The 22098-nt window shown below is 47.6% G+C and overlaps 1 protein-coding gene across 6 annotated transcripts in view; it reads right to left on the bottom strand.

The window, feature by feature from the left end:
* kmt5b (lysine methyltransferase 5B) overlaps positions 1-22098 on the bottom strand; it is an 87007-nt gene that overhangs the window by 51624 nt on the left and 13285 nt on the right. For all 6 annotated transcript variants that reach the window (XM_072466535.1, XM_072466540.1, XM_072466534.1 and 3 more), the window contains exon 2: positions 970-1212. In XM_072466535.1, the coding sequence (XP_072322636.1) occupies positions 970-1129 (160 nt within the window). In that variant the 5' untranslated portion in view covers positions 1130-1212. The remainder of the gene's footprint in view (positions 1-969; positions 1213-22098) is intronic.

The following is a 22098-nucleotide window of genomic DNA, read 5'->3' as shown; positions in this document are numbered from 1 at the left end:
AGAGGTGGCAGCAGGCACTGATTGAGAAATTTGGGGATCTCTTTACTGATGAGGGTTTCCCGGGCTTGGAGGAGGTGTTTGAATTGTCAGGGGGTAAAATGGGTTCCGGCATCTGCAGGAGAGGGATTTTGTGCAGAGGCATGTTTCGACTTTCCTGCATCTGCCTCCCCAGGGGCTACAGGATAAGTTGGTGTTGAGAACAGGAGTAGGAGAGGGGAAGGTCTCAGAGATTTAGAAGGAGCTGATGGGGTAGGAGGGAGCCCCAATAAGGGAGGTGAAGAGAAAGTGGGAAGAGGAGCTGGGTGGAGAGTTGGAGGCCGGGTTATGGGAGGAGGCCCTGAGGAGAGTTAATGCATCCTTGTCGTGATACAGTTTAAGGTGGTCCACAGAGCTGTGGGCACTGTGCGGGGGGTTCCTGCGAACAATGTCCATATGTTTTGGGTATGTCCGAGGCCGAGGGTTTCTGGCAGTGGAATGCTGACGTCATGTCAGAGATCTTAAAAATGAGGGTGGTTCAGAGTCCAGAGATGGCGATTTTCAGTGTGCCTGAAGACCTGGGAGTCCAGGCGGTGAGAGAGACTGACGTCCTGGCCTTTGCCTCCCTGGTGGCCCGGAGATGGATGTAGGTTAGCGACATGACGGGGTTTCTCAGACCCGAGAAAATTAAATTTGCCTTGAGGAGTTTGTTGCAGGAGTTTGCACGGAGGAGGCAGCTGTTCATCGACTACTTCGAGAAAAATTAAGCTGTCAGCAGGGGGGGGGGGGGGGGGGGGGGGGTTATATTGTTGTGTTTTTGTTGAAATTGTGTGTAAATTAGTTAAAATTATAAATGCCTCAACAAAATATTTTCTGGGGGAAAAAATGGTCTTCTTGGAATGCAGTGAATAAATTATAAACACACATCATGGTGGTTAATTGTTTTGGCTTTGTTCATTCCTCAACCAATCACAGAAAAATTAAGTCACTTACGGGTGCTACGTTTTCCAAGTGCGATTCTTGTGTTGGTCCTGGAATTTCCCCTTCCAGAGTGCTGTAGTTTGGTTTGACTCGGATGCTCATTGGACAACCTTCCCACATTTTTCCTGCTGCCATTTACAAACATATTCCTCGTTTCGCCCAACCACTTCATACCCACAAACGACTTGAAGCCGTTGCATTTAGTCTACATCAGGACAAGACAACCTTTCTTTACAATAAATTCTGATCTTCTCCCTGTTGAAGCAAATAAATGGTATTAATCGTACTACAGCAACAAGCTTCACTCGTTAATCTACAAAATGGGCATAGTACATTATTAAAGACGATTACAAATTAGCCACAAAAAGTATTTGAACAGCTAAGAATTTTTTTGAAGAATGTTGTGTTATTCATATAACATACAAAATAGGTGAAGTAGGCCATTTGGCCCCTCTATCCTGCTCCACCATTCAAGAAGATCATGGCTGATCAGTTTGCGCTTAAGAGTTCCACATTCTCATTCACGGCTATCCTGGCAAAGCGACACCTGCTTCTCTCTGGTCAAAGAGACCAATATACTTCTCTCTCAGCATAAAGAGGGTCAACCCCCTCACTCACACACCCGTGGATGGTTAACTGGGAGATGTTACATATGTTGCCTGCCCCAACCAGGAAGGATCCAGATGTGAAGGTTGAGGTCCTGGTTACCTTCATCACCATTTGCAAAACTGCCCTTGCCGAGCACTCAGGTTGCAGGTAAAGAAAATGCTCCCAGACAGACAAGCCTAGGTGGATACGGTGTCCTGATGAGAGCTCTCCTCCCCCACCTCTCGCTCTAAGCAGCCTGTTCTCTTCCAAGCTGCTTCTTCACAATCTCCGTGTTATGCTAAAGGCCAACGAGGATGGTTACTAAAATAGTGAGACTGGGAGCAAGCTGACTAATGTATCATTAAAATCAGCCACGTCCAGTTTTAATGCCCACCTAGCACTTTTTTTTCCGGTCAAAAGCAGTACATCAAATTGCCTAAACAGTACTGCTAATAACTGTAACATTACAGCTGGAACTACAACTCTCAGTTTACTAAAGGTGGTCATTGATTCAAAGGACGTAGAATGCAAAGGACACTGACTGCCAGATATAATTAAGTGTCTCATTCACATTTACTGTTCGTGAAGCAGAGTAATATTGGGAAATGGCAGGAAGGACAACAGTGAATATTTTAAAATGGACGTGTAAACAATACAGTAGATCCAAAGGAAAAAGTAACCGGTATGAAGAGCAATCACAGATATATTTGTAATCCTTAAATTTACAACTGATTAAAATTGGCAAGCTTCTAAATTTATCAAAAATCTACTTTTGAGGATGTCAGTACCAACTGAGAACTCCGTTCAAGGTGAATCATGATTTTTTTAATACTTTCTTTTTAAAAAAATATATTTTATTAAAGTTTTTCGATCAACCAAGAATTTTCCATTTTTATAACTTTGTTATACATTGATCGCTTTTAAAATAATATTAACTAACGGCAAGTGCCAACACAAATAAAAAACAAAAAGAAATAGTAACATTAAGATAAATACGAACAACAACTATGTAACAACACACAAAAAAAACCCAAAGACCCGAATGCACCCTCCCCCCTGGGGTTGCTGCGGTTGTCTTTCCTATTTTCCCTTATCGTTCTGAGAGGTAGTCAAGGAACGGTTGCCACCGCCTGGTGAACCCCTGAGCCGAACCTCTTAGTGCGTACTTTATCCGCTCCAATTTTATAAACCCTGCCATGTCGTTTATCCAGGCCTCCACGCCTGGGGGTTTAGCTTCCTTCCACATAAGTAGAATCCTTCGCCGGGCTACTAGGGACGCAAAGGCCAAAACATTGGCCTCTCTCGCCTCCTCTGCAACCCCGAATATAGCCAACCCCCAGCTTGGTTCGACCCGGTCCCCCACCACCGTTTAAATCACTTTTGCCACACCCACCCAGAACCTGTGCAATAGCGGACATGACCAAAACATGTGGGTGGGGTTTGCAGGGCTTCCCGCGCACCTCCCACACCTATCCTCCACCCCAAAAAACCTGCTCAATCTTGCTCCCGTCATATGCGCCCTGTGTAGTACCTTGAATTGGATCAGGCTGAGCCTGGCACACGAGGACGAGGAATTTACCCTACTTAGGGCATCTGCCCACAGCCCCTCCTCAATCTCTTCCCCCAGCTCCTCCTCCCATTTTCCTTTCAGTTCCTCTATCATTGTCTCCCCCTCGTCTCTCATTTCCCTGTATATATCTAACACCTTACCGTCACCCACCCATGCCCCCGAAATCACTCTGTCCTGGATCCCTTGCGCCGGGAGCTGCGGAAATTCCCTTATCTGTTGCCTCACAAATGCCCTCACTTGCATATAATGAAATGCATTCCCAGGTGGCAACCCGTATTTTTCGGTTAGTGCTCCCAGACTCGCGAACGTCCCGTCCAAGAACAAGTCCTTCAGTTTCACAATTCCTGCTCGCTGCCAAGATTGAAATCCCCCGTCTATCCTTCCCGGGACGAACCTGTGGTTGTTCCTTATCGGGGACCACACTGAGGCCCTCGTCACTCCCCTATGTCGTCTCCACTGCCCCCAAATCTTCAGAGTCGCCACCACCACTGGGTTTGTGGTGTACCTTTTCGGGAAGAACGGCAGCGGCGCCGTTGCCAGTGCTTTTAAGCTAGTTCCCCTACAGGCTGCCATCTCCAGCCTTTTCCACGCCGCTCCTTCTTCTTCCTTCATCCACTTACATATCACAGACACGTTAGCGGCCCAATAATAATCACTCAGACTCAGCAGTGCCAATCCCCCTCTATTTCTACTGCGCTGCAGGAACCCCCTCTTTGCCCTTGGGGTCTTTCCGGCCCACACAAAGCTCATGATGCTCCTGTCCACCTTCTTAAAAAAGGTCTTTGGAATCAGTATGGGGAGGCACTGAAACACAAAAAGAAACCTCGGGAGGACCACCATTTTAACCGCCTGCACCCTGCCCGCCAATGACAGGGGCACCATATCCCACCTCTTAAAGTCCTCCTCCATCTGCACTACCAGTCGTGTCAAGTTAAGCTTATGCAAGGTTCCCCAGTCCCTGGCCACCTGGATCCCTAAATACCGGAAATCTCTTGTTACCCTCCTCAGCGGCAGCTCATCTATTCCCCTGCCCTGTTCCCCGGGGTGCATCACAAACAGTTCACTCTTCCCCATATTCAGTTTGTATCCCAAAAACTCTCCAAACTCCCTGAGTGTCTGCATTATCTCAGGCATCCCCTCCACTGGGTCCACGACATATAACAGCAGATCATCCGCGTATAATGACACCCGATGTTCTTCTCCTCCTCTAAGTACCCCTCTCCACTTCCTGGAGCCCCTCAGCGCTACGGCCAATGGCTCAATTGCCAACGCAAACAGTAACGGGACATGAGGCACCCCTGTCTTGTGCCCCTATATAGTCGGATGTAGTCGAATCGTTGCCTGTTCGTAATCACACTTGCCACCGGGGCCCCGTATAGGAGCCGAACCCATCTCCAAATCCAAATCTCTTCAGTACCTCCCACAGATAGTCCCACTCCACTCTATCAAATGCTTTCTCTGCATCCATAGCCACCACTGTCTCCGCCTCCCCCTCCGGTGGGGGCATCATCATCACCCCTAACAACCTCCGTATATTGGTATTCAATTGCCTTCCTTTAACAAATCCTGTTTGGTCACCATGCACCACCCCAGGGACACAGTCCTCTATCCTTGTCGCCATCACTTTGGCCAATAACTTGGCATCTACGTTCAGGAGAGAGATGGGCCTGTATGACCCGCACTGCAGCGGGTCTGTGTCTCTTTTCAGGATCAGCGATATCGTCGCCTCCGACATCGTCGGGGGTAGTGTCCCCCTTTCCTTAGCCTCATTGAAGGTTCTCGTCAGGAGTGGGGCCAGCAGGTCCACATATTTCCTATAAAATTCTACCGGAACCCATCTGGTCCCGGGGCCTTCCCTGCCTGCATGCTCCCGATTCCTTTTACCACCTCCTCTACCTCAATCTGCGCTCCCAGTCCTGTCCTCTCCTGCTCCTCAACCTTCAGGAACTCCAACTGGTCTAGGAAATGCATCATTCCCTCTTTCCCTTCCGGGGGTTGGGCCTTATACAGCCTGTCGTAGAATACCTTAAATACCCCGTTCACCCTCTCCGCTCTCTGTTCCATCCTTCTCTCCTCGTCTCTAACCCCTCCAATCTCTCTTGCCGCCCCCCTCTTCCTAAGTTGTTGGGCCAGCAGTCGGCTCGCCTTCTCTCCGTATTCATTCTGTACTCCCTGTGCCTTCCTCCACTGCGTCTCCGCCTTACCCGTGGTCAACAAGTCAAAGTCAGTGTGTCGTCTCAGTCTTTCCCTGTATAGCCCTTCGTCCGGAGCCTCCGCATATTGCCTATCCACCCTCAATCTCCCCAATCAGTCTCTCCCTTTCTTTACCCTCTTGTTTCCCCTTATGGGCCCTTATGGAGATCAGCTCCCCTCTCACCACCGCTTTCAGCGCCACCCAGACTACTCCCACCTGGACCTCTCTGTCATCATTGACCTCTAGGTATCTTTCAATACATCCCCTCACCCTTCCACATACCCTCTCGTCCGCCAACAGTCCCATGTCCAATCTCCAAAGTGGGCGTTGCTCCATTTCCTCACCTAGTTCCAGATCTACCCAATGTGGGGCATGATCTGAAATGGCTATAGCCGAGTACTCCGCTCCTGCCACCTTCGGGATCAGCGCCCTTCCCAGGACAAAGAAATCTATCCGGGAGTACACTCTATGAACGTGGGAGAAGAAGGCAAACTCTTTACTCCTCGGTCTAGTAAATCTCCAGGGATCCACTCCTCCCATCTACTCCATAAAGCCCTTAAGCACCCTGGCCGCTGCCGGCCTCCTCCCGGTCCTAGATCTGGACCGGTCAAGCCCTGGGTCCAGCACCGTGTTGAAGTCCCCCCCCATTACTAACTTTCCCATCTCCAGGTCCGGGATGCGCCCCAACATACGCTTCATAAAGTTCGCATCATCCCAGTTCGGGACATATACATTCACCAGCACCACCGCTTCACCTTGCAATCTGCCACTCACCATCACGTACCTACCCCCACTGTCCGCCACTATGGTCTTCATCTCAAACGATACCCTTTTCCCCACCAGTATTGCCACCCCTCTATTTTTCGCATCCTAGCCCGAGTGGAATACCTGTCCCACCCATCCTTTTCTTAATCTGACCTGATCCGCCAGTTTCAGGTGCGTCTCCTGAAGCATGACCACGTCTGCCTTTAGTTTCTTTAGGTGCACAAATACCCTCACCGTCTTAAATCGGCCCATTCAACCCTCTCACATTCCACGTGATCAACCGGGTTGGGGGGCTCTTTACCACCCCCCCCCCCCCCACCCCCCCCCCCCTCGTCGACTCGCCATCCCCTTTTTAAAACCAGCTCCTCACCCGGTTCCCACGCAACCGCTTGTCCCCCAGATGGCACCCACCCGTCCCGACCTTCCCATCTTGTAACAGCTCCCCCTTAGCAGCAGCAGCAACCCAGTCTCTTTCCTCCCCCCACCACCCCGCTAGATCCCGCTCTAGCTTGATTGCACCCCCCATATTGCTTCCCGGAGTCAGCAAACTCTGGCTGACCTCGGCTTCCCCCGTTTATCCTTAGCCTCCCTGCGTGTGAGGCCCCCTCGTTCCTACAACCCCTTTTCCAACCACAGTTTCCATAGCGCGGGAACAGAGCCCGCGCTTCTCTCGGCCCCGCCCCTAATGGCGCAGCTCCCTCTCTCCTTCCCCTTCCCCACCGGCGCCCACATTTCTTCGAGTCCCCCCCCTTAGAGGGGAAAAAATTCCCCCATCTGATTTACAATTTCTTGCCACCACCTCGCTACTTCATTCCAAACATCCTTTCCCAAATCTAGTCCAACTTCTCCTCTTGAATGAATGTCCACGCCTCCTCTGCCGTCTCGAAGTAGTGGTGTTTGCCCTGGTGTGTAACCCACAGTCTTGCCGGCTGCAACATTCCGAATTTCACTTTCTTCCTGTGGAGCACCGCCTTGGCCCGATTGAAACTCGCCCTCCTTCTCGCCACCTCCGCACTCCAATCTTGGTAGACGCAGATCACCGCGTTCTCCCATCTGCTGCTCCGTGTCATCTTAGCCCATCTCAGGACCATCTCCCTGTCCTTGTAGCGGTGGAATCTCACCACTATTGCTCGCGGTATTTCCCCTGCCTTTGGTCTTCTCACAAGGACCCGGTACGCTCCCTCCACTTCCAGGGGGCCCGTCGGGGCCTCAGCTCCCATTAAGGTATGGAGCATCACGCTCACGTATGCCCCAACGTCCGCTCCCTCTGCCCCTTCGGGAAGACCCAAAATCCTTAAGTTCTTCCTCCTCAAGCTATTTTCCAGGGCTTCCAATCTCTCCATACACCTCTTATGCAGTGCCTCGTGGTACTCCGTCTTCACCACCAAGCCCTGTATCTCGTCTTCATTTTCGGCAGCCTTTGCCTTCACTCCACGGAGCTCCATCTCTTGGGTCTTTTGCGTCTCCTTCAGCCCCTCAATCGCCTGCAGCATCGGCGCCAGCACCTCCTTCTTGAGCTCCTCCACACATCGCCGGAGGAACTCCTGCTGTTCCAGGCCCCATACCAACTGGGCTCCCTCAGCCGCCATCTTGTTTCTCCCTTCCCTTCTCTGCCACTGCTACAGAGGATCCTCCACAATCTGGCCACTACTATCACTTCTTTCCATCCACACCCGGGGGGACTCCTTCCTATGTCGCCTCACACTGGGTTTAGCCTTTGAAAATTTCCGTTGGGGCTCCTGATAAGAGCCCAAAAGTCCGTTGAAACGGGAGGTGCCGAAACGTGCAACTTAGCTGGTCATCGCCGCACCCGGAAGTCCCTTTTTAAAAAAAAAAAAATACTTTCTATGCGCATTACCATTGCTGAAATCACCCACCATCATCCTGGGATTACCTTACCTGGATGAGTGCAGCTCTATCAACACTCAAGCAGCTTCACACCATCCCACTTGGTTGGCACACGAAACAACAACTTCAACATTCACTCCCACTACCACCAGTGGCAGCAGTATGTACCATCCAATATAAATTGCTGAAGCTCATCAAGATTCCTTCAACAGCACCTTCCAATTCCAAGACCTCTATCACCTGGAAGGACAACGGCAGCAGATGTATGGGAGCACCACCACCTGCAAATGTCCCTCAAAGACACACCACCTGGCTTGGAACTAGAATCACCGTTCTTTCATTGTTGCTGGGTCAAAATCCTGGAACTCCTTTCCTGACAGTAAGTGTAGTACACCATTTAGACTACAGCAGTTCAAGGCAGCGGCTCACTACCATCGTCTCAAAGGCAACTGGGGATAAGCATCAATGCCCACGTCCCATTAAATAATTTAAGAATTCTACTATTGTAGTGTACTACCAGTAACTTTTTACGACCAGTAGCAACAAGTTACACCGTTTTTCTCCCAAGTGATAATAAACCTCCAACAGTAAATATTGCAATGTTACATATATTTGAACATTGTTTCAAATCTGCTTTATGATCATAGGGAATGGAGTATAACATTGCTGGAAAAGAGAGGAACATAAAAATTAGGTGGAGAAGTAGGCAATTCAGCCTTTTGAGCCTATTCCGCCATTCAATCAAAACATGGCTAATCTCTTCTTGGTCTCAAATCCATTTCCCCACCTGCTGACCATATCCCTTTAATCCACTTATTATCAAAAATATATCTATCTCCTTCTTGAAACCATTTAATGACTCAGATTCCACCGCATTATGGGGTAATGAGTTCCACTAACTCGCCACCCTCTGTAAGAAGTAATTCCTCCTCATCACAGCTCCAAATCTACCACCTCTCATTCTAGATTTCCCCACAAGGGGGAACACTTGGTGAACCTTTACTCCATCAATCCCACTTAGTATTTTATACACCTTGATCAGTTCCACGCTCATCTTTCTAAACTCCAACAAGTATAAACCCAAGCTGTTTAATCTCTCCTCTTACGTCAACCCTTTCATCCCTGGAATCAATCTGGTGAACCTTTTCTGAACTGCCTCCAATGCCACCACATCCCTTCTCAAATAAGGAGAGCAAAACTGGACACAATACTCCAGGTGTGATCTCACCAACAATTGCAAAAAACACTTCTCTACTTTTATATTCCATACCGACTTCCAGCAATTCGTGAACAAAGACACCCAGGTCCCGCTGCCCAGATGCATCTTGAAACTGCTTTCCATTTAGATAATAATTTGCCTCGCTCTCTTTTTTTGGCCAAAATGGATAACCTTACACTTTAAACTCCATGTGCCAGGGGGTGGCACTGTGGCGCAGTGGTTAGCAGTGATGCGTCACAATGCCTAGGACCCGGGTTCAATCCCCACCCCTTACTGTCCATGTGGAGTTTGCACATTCTCCGTGGGTGCGTGGGTCTCACCCGCACAACCAAGATGTGCAGGGTAGATGGATTGGCCACACTAAGCTGCCCGTTAATTGGAAAAAATTATAATTGGGTACTCTAAATTAAAAACAAACTCCATTTGCCAAATTTTGGCCCAATGTCCTAGCCTATCTATATCCTATATGCTTTCCCAGCTATTTTAGTGGCATCCGCAAATTTTGCTGTCTTACACTGTCCCTGCTTGCAGATCATTTGTATAAATTGTACAGTTGAGGTCCGAGGACTGAACCCTGCAGCACCCCGCGAGTTACAGTTCCCCAGCCAGAGAAGGACCCATTTATCCCTACCCTCTGCTTTCGGTCAGTCAGCCACTACTCAATCTAATCCAGTACTCCACCCGCAGTCCCCTGTGATCTCACCTTCTGGATCAGTCTTTTATACCGCATCTTATCAAACACCTTCTTTAAGTCTAGATATACACCACATCCACAGGTTGCTTACTATCCACCTTGCCGATTACGTCCTCAAAGAGCTCAAGCAAGGGGCGGCACGGTGGCACAGTGGTTAGCACTGCTGCCTCACAGCTCCAGGGTCCCAGGTTCAATTCCGGCCTCGGGTGACTATATGGAGTTTGCACTTTCTCCCAGTGTCTGTGTGGGTTTCCTCCCACTGTCCAAAGACGTGCTGTTTAGGTGGATTGGCCATGATAAATTGCCCCTTAGTGTCTAAAAGGTTAGGTGGGGTTACTGGGATAGGGTGGAGGCGTGGGTTTAAACAGGGTTCTCTTTCCAAGGGCCAGTACAGACTTGATGGGCCAAATGGCCTCCTTCTGGTACTGTAAATTCTATAATTCTATATGTTTGTCAAGCATGACTTACCTCTCATAAAACCATGCTGGCAATGGTGATTTAAGCTTCGTCTTTCCAAATGTTCAGTCATCTCCTCCTTAATGATTGATTCCAGTAACTTTCCCACGGTCAAGCTAACTGGTCTATAGTTTCCTACTTTTTGCCTCTCTCCTTTTTTGAATAGAACATAGAAGATAGAAAATACAGCACAGAACAGGCCCTTCGGCCCACGATGTTGTGCCGAACCTTTGTCCTAGATTAATCATAGATTATCATTGAATTTACAGTGCAGAAGGAGGCCATTCGGCCCCGAGTCTGCACCGGCTCTTGGAAAGAGCACCCTCCCCAAACTCAACACCTCCACCCAACACCAAGGGCAATTGTGGACACTAAGGGCAATTTATCATGGCCAATCCACCTAACCTGCACATCTTTGGACAGTGACCCAAGCCGGAATCGAACCTGGGACCCTGGAGCTGTGAAGCAATTGTGCTATCCACAATGCTACCGTGCTGCCCTTAAGAACAAATAAATCTACACTATATCATTTTACCATAATCCATGTACCTATCCAATAGCTGCTTGAAGGTCCCTAATGTTTCCGACTCAACTACTTCCACAGGCAGTGCATTCCATGCCCCCACTACTCTCTGGGTAAAGAACATACCTCTGATATCCCTCCTATATCTTCCACCTTTCACCTTAAATTTATGTCCCCTTGTAATGGTTTGTTCCACCCGGGGAAAAAGTCTCTGACTGTCTACTCTATCTAGCGACACATCTGATTGTTTCCAATCCAACGGAACCCTTCCAGAATCCAGGGAATTCTGAAATACCATAACCAATGCATCTATTATCTCCACTGCCACCTCCCTTAATACCCTAAGGTGCAGGCCATCAGATCCCAGAGACTTATTGGCCCTGAATCCCATCAGTTTATTCAATAACGTCTCCCTAGTGATGGTTATTGCACCAAGTTCCTCCACATTAACTGTAGTTTTTGGCAATTTCTTAATATCTTCTACCATGAAGACAGAGGCAAAATAATAATAATAATAATCTTTATTAGTGTCACAAGTAGGCTTACATTAACATTGCAATAAAGTTACTGTGAAAATCCCCTAGTCGGCGCCTGTTTGGGTACACAGAGGGAGAATTCAGAATGTCCAATTCACATAACAAGCACGTTTTGAGACTTATGGGAGGAAACCAGAACACCCGGAGAAAACCCACGCAGACACGGGGAGAATGTGCAGATTCCACACAGACAGTGATCCAAGCTGGGAATCAAACCTAGGTTCCTGCCACTGTGAAGGATATCGGTTCAGTGTCTCCACCATCTCAGTGTTCCCCATTATTACCTCAGCCGTATCATCCTTCAAAGGGCCAACATTTTCTTTAGCTATTCTCCTCCTCTTTATATACTTTTAGAAGCTTTTGGTATCAGTGTTTATGGTTTCTGTTAGTTTCCTGTTATTCTAGCTCTTTTGATTTTATTTTTTGTAGCCTTTTGCTGAACCTTCAAGTTCTCCCAATCCTCCAGGTTACCACTAACTTTTACATTATGGTATGGCCCGGTTTTTGCCTTTATGCCTTCCTTGTTTAGCAATGGAATGCTTTTCACCCTTTTACAATTCCGTTTCCCCATAAGCATGTACTTTTGAGTGGTATTTAATATCTCCCTGAATATCCGCCATTGTTCCTCAACTGTCCTACCCTCAATTCTCGCTGTTCCTCGTCTACCTGGACCAACTGTCTCCTCAGGCCATTACCTCTACCCACGCCAAAACTTTAATATGTCACCAATAACTAAATCACTATTTGAATAGAGTAGAAAATCCAGACTGATACGCCAGTGTAGTAATGAGGGAGTAGGGGCTGGAAGTGCAATATTTTGGATGAAGCATTAAAACAAGTTGTCTACCCTCAGGTGTTAACGATTCTATGCACAATTTTGATTCGTCGGGGTACTCTCCCGTGTGTCCCAGCCAATATTTGTCCACCAACTAACTTTGTAGTGAGTATACTGGCTGCTGCGTTTGTCTTTTCTAATGAAAACCTGCCCAAATCGTATTACATCCAGCTCTGGATCACTTGCCCAAACTCCTCCACCATTGCCAAATTATCAGCCTGCTTATTCAACATCTACTGCTGGATGAACTGAAATTTCCTCCAAAAGAACCATGGGAAGACTGAAGCATTGCTCCAACTGCCCATTACTATTTCCATTTCCTAGCTCTCATCCTAGCCTCACCCCATACTATCTCTAACCTCCCAAAGCAACCATCATCCTCAATAGTATTCAGATCCCAATATTGGAAAGAGACCAGAATATGCCCATGGGGCTCCTACACTAGCTACCTGGTCACCCTAGTCTGTCTGATGGTCATCCATTCCTCATCTGCTTACACAACCTTATTCTAGAGAGCAACCACCTCCTGGAAAGCAAATCTGAGCTTTGTGATGTACTGCAGCGACACCAGCTACTGTTCAAGGTGAGAAAACCAGATGCAACCCCTTTGGGCCAATTCAGACTCAAAGGTGCAAAAGTGCCTAAAGTGAGATCAGGAGTAATATTTGATTGCTGGCAAAAGCAGGAAACTATCAAATCCAAGTTTCCATAATTATCACAAGCAGAAAGATGCAAGACATACTGATCAATTGAAAAATGTCTTTCAAGACTTCAAGATATCCCAAAGTACTTTACAGACAGCCAATTAAGTATTTTTGAAGTGCAGTCATGGTTGATGTAGAGAAAGTGGCAGCCAACTTCCACACAGCACGCTTCCACAAACAGCAATGTAACAATGACCAAAATTTTTTTTTACTGATGTTAAAGATTACTGATGCTGATTAAGGAATAAACATCCAACAGGACACCAGAGATAACGCCCTTGTTCTTCAAAGAGTGTTTAACATCAACAGGACCAAGTAGACCAGATCATGTTTTAATCTCACATTTGAAAAAATGAATGCATCCCACACAACAAAAGACTTCAACTTTGCAAAGAACTGGAATTAGTAGCCAAATAAAGTAACTTTTCTGTTTCAGGTGTGAAGTGCTGTACACGTCAATGACTTTTACAAAAATCTCCAGCTTGAACAGTTCTGTTATGCTCCTATCGTGATGACAAAAATAAACAGATAAAGATAAATCATCAAGGCCATGTCCTCCTTGGAGCCAAACCACCAGCTTGAGCCCTGTGGATCATCACAATCTTTGTCATGAGTACCAATGTGGTTTGTGACATTAAAGAATAAACTTGTTCTAAATGACAAAGCACCTTTGAAGCTAAATAATTATAGTACGTCCTCAACTTAGAAAGCTACAAAAGTAACAAGCAACCTTGCCATCTCCCAAGATAGAGGCAAGACCCTAATCATAAACATTACAGCACATTCAGAGGGAAGGGGAAATGTAACAGGACTGAAAAGATAAATAGAACACAGCACAGTTGCTTCAGATGCCTCCTCCTCCATCATTGATCACATGTCATCACCAACATCACTTTCTTTACAATTCCTTCTGCCTTTTCATATGTAGAAGAACTTGTCCCATACATAACAAGTTTCTTGACCTCAGGATGCACCAAAACACAATACAGCCAATGAAGTACTTTATTGAAGTGAAACTACTGTTGTAATAAGTCCCTACCTCTAGCCTCCACAAATCTTTCCCATCAACTTCCAAGCCAATGAACTGGTGGGCTCTGTTCAGTCACCAACCCTTTTGCTTTCAAATGCAATGTTACCTCTCTCCCCAAAAAGGTTAATTTGGCCTGTACACTCATTCCACCCGAAATGTTGCCCCAGCTTACACTACTTAACCAAAGGTACTTCAACACTACGTTGCCTCTTGGCCTCTCCCTCAACTACCTATTCGAACTTCAAGTCTTTTTATCGTCATGCCATCAGCACAGGAATTTTTCTCAACAAAATTAATGATATTAGTTTTGAATGCAACCATGGAGCTTTAACCTTTCTTGATCTCTTCTGCAATATTCAACATAATCAGACCATTCATCCATCTTTACTTCATGGCACCTCAGCAGGATTCCCTGCATCGGTTGACAACTACCTCTGCTCAAGTATCTCCTCCAGGTTAAAGTCAACAGGTTTGTTATATTCTGCATTGTCGTGCATCCTGAAGGCGGCCTTGGAGAACACTTACCCGAAGATCAGAGGCCGAATGCCCTTGACTGCTGAAGTGTTCCCCGACTGGAGTGTTCCCCGACTGGAAGGGAACATTCCTGCCTGGCGATTGTTGCGTGATGTCCGTTCATCTGTTGTCGCAGCATCTGCATGGTCTCGCCAATGTACCATGCTTCAGGACATCCTTTCCTGAAGCTTATGAGGTAGACAACATTGGCCGAGTCGCACGAGTATGTACCACGTACCTGGTGGGTGGAGTTCTCACGTGCAATGGTGGTACCCATGTCGATGAGCTGGCACGTCTTGCAGAGATTGCCTTGGTAGGGTTGTGTGGTGCTGTGGTCGCTGGTCTGAAGGCTGGGTAGTTTGCTGCAAACAATGGTTTGTTTGAGGTTGCACGGTTGCTTGAAGGCTAGTAGTGGGGATGACCTTGGCAATATCTTCGTCTTCATCTATGACGTGTTGAAGGCTGCGAAGACGATGTCGTAGTTTCTCTGCTCCGGGGAAATATTGGACGACGAAGGATACTCTGTCGGTTGTGTCCCGTGTTTGTCTTCTGAGGAGGTTGGTTCAGTTTCTTGCTGTAGCGTGTTGGAACTGTCGATCGATGAGTCGAGCGCCATATCCCATTTGTATGAGGGCATCTTTCAATGTCTGTAGATGTCTGTTACGCTCCTCCTCATCGGAGCAGATCCTGTTTATATGCAGGACTTGTCCATAGGGGCTTACGGTAAAGCAAAGTGCCGAGGTGACCGTCCTTGATGGAGAGGAGTGTGTCCAAGAATGCAACCGATTCTGGAGGTGAGTCCATGGTGAGTCGGATGGTGGGACGGAACTTATTAATGTCATCGTGTAGTCATTTCAGTGATTCTTCGCCATGGGTCCAAAGGAAAAAAATGTCATTGATGTATCTGGTGCATAACGTCGGTTGAAGGTCCTGTGCGGAGGTATTGGTCAAACTTGTGCATGAAGATGTTGGCATATTGAGGTGCGAATGTGGTCTCCATGGCTGTTCAGTGTGTCTCGATGAAGAACTTGTTGTCGAAGGTGAAGACTTATGATCCAGAATGAAGCGGATGAGTTGCAGAATTGCGCCTGGTGATTGGCAGTTGTCGGCGGTTGCAGCAATGCAGTCATCATGGGGATGCTGGTGTCGACACGTCCATTGTGACGAGGAATGTTCCTGGTTCAACTGGTCCATGGGTGCTGAGTTTCTGTAAGAAGTCCGTCGTATCGCGACAGAAGCTGGATACGTTGGGTTTCAAGATGCACTCGATGTAGCCAGAGAAGTTCTCACACAGGGTCCCATTGCCTGATACGATAGGATGGCCTGGTGTGTTGGCCTTCGGTATTTTTGGGAGGCAGTAGAGATCTCCAACGCGGAGAGTACGTGGGATGAGACCACGTCGGGTGCTCTGAAGGTCTGGATCCAAGGTCTTGATCAGTCTGTTGAGTTGGCGGATGTGTTCCTTGGTCGGATTTGCTGGTGTTTCGAATTCCACATTCCCATTTATCCCCGGCAACCTTCGGTTCCCTTGCCGAAGCAGAATCTACCTCTGCCTCCAAAGCCTTCGGAGGCAGAGAGTTCCAAAGTTGCACAGTAAAATCTTCATTGGTCAATTTTAAAACAGTGCTCCCTTGTTCTGGGTTCACCTACAACAGGAAACACCTTTCTACGTCCAGTTTGTCAGACCATTCAGGATCTTATATACTTCCAAGATGTGGTCTCACCAATGCCTGGACAACTGAAGCATAACATTCTTATTTTCATATTCAATTCTTCTCATAAGGATAGCATTCTATCAACCTTAATTACTTGCTGTACCTGCATTTTTTGCAAAATATTTTTATTGAATATTTTAATATACAAGTACAAAAATACAAACCAAATAAACAATCACAAACATCCCTCTCAACGCCACCCACCCTAGCTTTTGACAGTGACCAGTTCTTTGAAATACATGACAAATGGCTGCCATCTTACGTAAAACCTCCCAATCGAACCTCTCAACGTGTATTTATTCAAGGTACAAAAACTCCATGAGATCCCCCAGTCATGGCTAGGCACTGGGTGAGAAGCTGACCTCCATGCCAACAGAACCCACCTACGAGCAATCAGCAAGGCGAAGACTAAAACATCTGCCCCCGCGGCCATCTGCAGCTCCAGCAGGACCAGCACCCCGAAAATTGCTTCTCGAGGATCATGCTCCAATTCTCTTTGTAAGATCGCCAACATGGTGCTAAAGGAGCCCCAAAGGTTTGGCAGCTTAGGACATGCCCAAAACATATGCACGTGATTCTCTGGGCCTCCCCACACTGCTCACACAAATCCCTTCAAACACTCACCTCATCCTAGCCCTTGTTAAATGTTCCCCACGTACCATCTTTAATTGTATGAGCCCAAGCCTTGCACACAACGAGGTGACATTCATCCTCCCCAGAGCTATACACCACATGCACTCCTCCACTTCCCCCACCTACCCTCTAACTCTTCCTCCCACTTGGCCTTAATCACCTCCAGCATCACGATGTCCTCTGCCAGAATCCTCCCATAAATTCCTGAAGTACTCCCCTCCGCCACCCCAGACAGTACCCTGGCCACCAACAATAGCGGCAACACTAGAAAGGTTGGAAAAATCTTCCGAGCAAAATTTGGAACCTGCAAGTATCTGAACGCCTCCGACTGCGCAAACCCACACTTCTCCGCTAACTCCTCCAAACTTGCAATCCACACCTCCTGGGAAAAAAAACAATTACTGCCAATCCCATGTCCCATCCCAACCTCTAAATTTAGCATCCAATCTAGCCGCTTCAAACAATCTAGTCCTTAATCGTCATCTTCGACCCCCACACTCTTTTCCCCCACCCCACCCCACAACCACCTTAAAATGCTGCTGCAATTGCCTCACACCACACCACAACCACCTTAAAATGCTGCTGCAATTGCCTCCATATTTTCAATGTGGCCATCACCAACGGATTCCCTGAAAATTTCCCTGAAGCAACCGGAAGCAGAGCCATCACAACGCCTGTAGCCCTCCCCCCCCCCCCCCAAACACAATCTGGCTTCCATCTTGACCCAGACTGCCTCCTGATCGCAACACCAGCCCAACACCTTCTCCGCATTTGCCACCCAGTAATAGTACATCAGGTTCAGCAGCATCAAACCCCACAGACCGACGGTCCCTGTGTAAAACCCTCTTACGAATCCTCACCATCTTACGCGCCCATATAAACGACGAGATCAATCCTTCCGCCCCCACAAAAAATGGCTGGTAGGCACTGGAATGAAGAAATAAAACGTGGCAAAATATTCGTCTTCACCGATTGCACACGCCCAGCAAGAGACAGAGGAAGACTGTCCCACCTCTGTAAATCCACCTTAATCATTCTAACTTTGTAAAATGTAACTTTGGAGCCACGCCCAATCTCATAAGACCATAAGACAGAGGAGCAGAATTAGGCCACTCGAGTCTGCTCCGCCATTCAATCATGGCTGATATTTTTCTCATCCCCATTCTCCTGCCTTTTCCCCATAACCTCTGATCCCCTTATTAATCAAGAAACTATCTATCTCCGTCTTAAAGACACTCAATAATTTGGCCTCCACAGCCTTCTGTGGCAAGAGTTCCACAGATTCACCACTCTCTGGCTGAAGAAATTCCTCCTCATCTCTGTTTAAAAGGTTCCTCCTCATCTCTGTTTTAAAGGATAATCCCTTTAGTCTGAAATTGTGCCATCTGGTTCTAGTTTTTCCTACGAGTGGAAACATCCTCTCCACGTCCATTCTATCCAGGCCTGCGGTAGCCTGTAAGTTTGGCTGTTTAGCACAGGCTAAATCACTGGCTTTGAAAGCAGACCAAGGCAGGCCAGCAGCATGGTTCAATTCCCGTATCAGCCTCCCTGAACAGGCGCCGGAATGTGGCGACTAGGGGCTTTTCACAGTAACTTCATTTGAAGCCTACTTGTGACAATAAGCGATTTTCATTTCATTTTTTTCATTTCATTTGAAATGAAAATTGCTTGTCACAAGTAGGCTTCAATGAAGTTACTGTGAAAAGCCCCTAGTCGCCACATCCCGGCGCCTGTTCGGGGAGGCTGTTACGGGAATTGAACCATGCTGCTGGCCTGCCTTGGTCTGCTTTCAAAGCCAGCGATTTAGCCCAGTGTGCTAAACCAGATCCCCCGTCATCCTTCTAAATTCCCAACAAGAACAGACCCAGAGTCTTCAACCATTCCTCATACAACAAGCTCTTCATTCCAGGGATCATTCTTGTGAACCTCCCCTGGACCCCTCCACTCCTAAGAATCTAATATGAGAGCTCACCAAACAAAATGACAATACCTCCAATCTACCCCCTTCCCCGGCAGAGTAACTGGGAAACACTCGCTTTCTCTACCCCATCCCCCAAAATTCACTTTGAACTTGTAGAAAGTTCCAAACTGCCTTAACAGCCCCATTATGTCCCCCATCGTGGGAACTGGTTCAAAAATGTACAACAAAAGGTCATTGGTGTAAAGCGATACACGCCCCCCCCCCCCCCCTCCCCCTGATTATCTCCTTGTCCCCATCCACTTATCCAAACTTCTCAAATGGCACAATTGCCAACGCGAATAGGAGGGAGGACATCAAGGCACCACTTAGGGGCTGATTTCGCACAGTGGGCTAAATAGCTGGCTTTTAAAGCAGACCCAGGCAAACCAGCAGCGCAGGTTCAATTCCCGTATCAGCCTCCCCGAACAGGCGCCGGAAAGTGGCGACTAGGGGCTTTTCACAGTAACTTCATTTGAAGCCTACTTGTGACAATAAGTGATTTTCATTTCATTGCCTCGTTCCCTTGTGCAACTGAAAATAACTAAGAGCTAATATTTTTCCAAACACTGGCCCATGGCTCCTTGTACAACAATTTGATTCACAATACAAACGAATCGTTCCAACACCACAAACAAGTACCGCCACTCTACCCTGTCAAACGTCTTATCAGCATCCAATGCCACTATCACCTATTGTCCCCATCCCCTCTGACTGAGAGAGGCCGACATTCAGTAAGCACCACACATTGAAAGATAACCGCCTACCAGTCACAAACCCTGATTGATCGATCCCAACCATCCGTGGGAGACACCCCTCCAACCTGAGCACCAGCACCTTCCTCAAAATCTTTGCATCCACATTTAGCAATGAAATAGGTCAGTACAACATACACTCCACTGGGTCCTTGTCCTTTTTCAATAAAAGTGCAATGGATGTCCGACTCATCGCCTCTAGAAGTGACCCCCCAGGCCACCGAGTCTTCAAACTCCTCCACCAATAATGGCACCAATCAGTCTGCAAACTTCTTAAAATTCCACCAGAAACCCATCCGGCCCTGGTGCCTTTCCAGACTGCATACTCAGATTGCTTTCCTAACCGCACCCCCAATGCTTCTCAAATGTTCTCCTCCACCCTGGGACACTCCAACCCCTCCAAAAACTCCACCATATGAGAATCATCCTCCGGTGGCTCCAAACTATACAACATCTTATAAAACACTTCAAACACTCCGTTTACCCTTTCTGGCATTGACACCAGCCCCCCCTGCTCTCGCACCTGGATAATTTCCCAGGAAGCTGCAGGCCACCTCAACTGGCACTCCAGCAGACGGCTGGCCTTCTCTCCGTACTCAAAACTATCCCATTTGCCCGTCTCAACTGCAGCACCGCTTTATCTGCTTTGGACACCAAATCAAACGGTGTTTGCAACAACTTCCTGCTGGCCAAAGGTTCTGGATTAGGGTCCGCCAAATATTTCCCATCCACCTCCAATATCTCATTCACCAACCACTTACGTTTTTCCCCTTGCTTCCCTGTCCACCTGCGTCTTATATGCAATCGCTTCTCCCCTCATCAGCACCTTCAGAGCTTCCCATAATACAGAGGGCAAAACCCCCCCACTCTTGTGAAACCCTACATACTCACCCATCATCTTGGCCATCCTTACTCAAAAGCCCAGATCCGCTAGTAGCCCCACATCAAAACTCCACGCCGACTGTTAGGCCGGCTCCCTTTCCAAAAGCACATCTACCAGGTGCGGAGCACAATCGGAAATCACAAAAAAGTGTTGAATACTCCACTTTCCTCAACCCTGGCAACATCTACTTCCCCAATATAAAAAAAATAAATCCGAAAGTAGACCTTGTGGACTGGCATGAAAAAGGAAAATTCGCCTCGCCCCCCGCCCCCCCCCCCCCACTGCAAAATCGCCATGGATCCGCTCCCCTCAGCTTTTCCATAAATGCCACCAACACTCTCGCCCCCCGCCACCCCGCAGGTGTCAGCGACTTTGGCTTGGATCAACCCTTAAATGTGTGAAAATTCTCACCTGTTTCACCGGGCCTCCCGAATTCCACAGCCAAAAGTCCACCCAAGATTGCGGCGAGCCATACCCAACAGATGGACCTATCCCTCGCCCCCGCCCCAGTCACCTTCAGCCAACCACCCCTTCCCAGACTTGCTATAGCTGCATACTAGCTTTTTGATGCACTACATCACCCAAATCCCTCTGCACCTCAGAATTCTGCAGTCGTTCTTTGTTTAGGTAATATTCTGCTTTTTTTATTCTTCCTGCCAAAGTGAACAACTTCACGTTTTCCCACATTATACGCCATCTGCCAGATTTTTGCACACTCACTCAACCCATCTATATCCACCTGCATCCTAATGTCTTCTTCACAACATACTTTTCTATCTTTAGGTCATCTGAAAATTTAGCATCCTTGCATCCAAGTCATTTTCAAACTATAAAAAGTTGAGTCCCCAGTACAGATCCCTGCCGGATTTCATTCACCACATCCTGCCAATCAGAAAAAGGCACATTTATACATACTCTGTTTTCTGACAGCCTGCCAATCTTCTCTCCACGCGAATAGGGCTGCACGGTAGCACAGTGGTTAGCACTGTTGCTCCACAGAGCCAGGGTCAAATGTTCAATTCTTGGCTTGAGGCAGTGTCTGTGCGGAGTCGGCATGTTCACCCAGTGTCTGCGTGGGTTTCCTCCAGGTGCTCCGGTTTTCTCCCACGAGCCAGCTACAGTGCAGACTTTGTTTGCGCTGAGTGCTGAATTTGGGTGCATTTGAGTGCTATAGTGAGAGTTTGATGACTGAGGAATATTAAGGGTTCATTTTTATCTAAAGTCTAGTCTTTCTTCTATTTAGTTAATTAACTTAAAAGTTGCTGTTTGGTTTAGAAGAAGGTGAATTTTCAATCAGATTTAAACAAAGATTCTACTTGTAGCTACTTGCAGCTGGAGCTTGTGAATTGGATTAGGCCAGTTTTCAGAGGCTAGAGTAACAGTACATAGGTGAGCCGGCTATGCAGACTTTGTTTGCACCGAGTGCTGAATTTGGGTGCATTTGAGTGCTGTGAGAGTTTGGTGACTGAGGGAGTTAGGTGAGGAAGGAGTAAGGTCATACTTTCATTTCATTCCCTACATTTGCTCAAAGAGCGTGAAGGGAGCTGGGAGTTTACAGAGAGTGCAGCTGACTGGGAGCAGAGTCGGAGGGCGGAGTTCCAGTTGGTCCACAGGGCAGCTATATTTTGTGAGGTAAGAGGGGATGGAGGCTAGGGCAGTTGCATGCTCCTCCTGTAGGATGTGGGTGGTGAGGGATACCACCGGTGTCCCCGCTGACTATACC

Source organism: Scyliorhinus torazame, chromosome 10 (assembly GCF_047496885.1).
Source record: "Scyliorhinus torazame isolate Kashiwa2021f chromosome 10, sScyTor2.1, whole genome shotgun sequence".
Classification (NCBI taxonomy): domain Eukaryota; kingdom Metazoa; phylum Chordata; class Chondrichthyes; order Carcharhiniformes; family Scyliorhinidae; genus Scyliorhinus; species Scyliorhinus torazame.
This window is presented reverse-complemented; position numbering and strand designations above follow the sequence as displayed.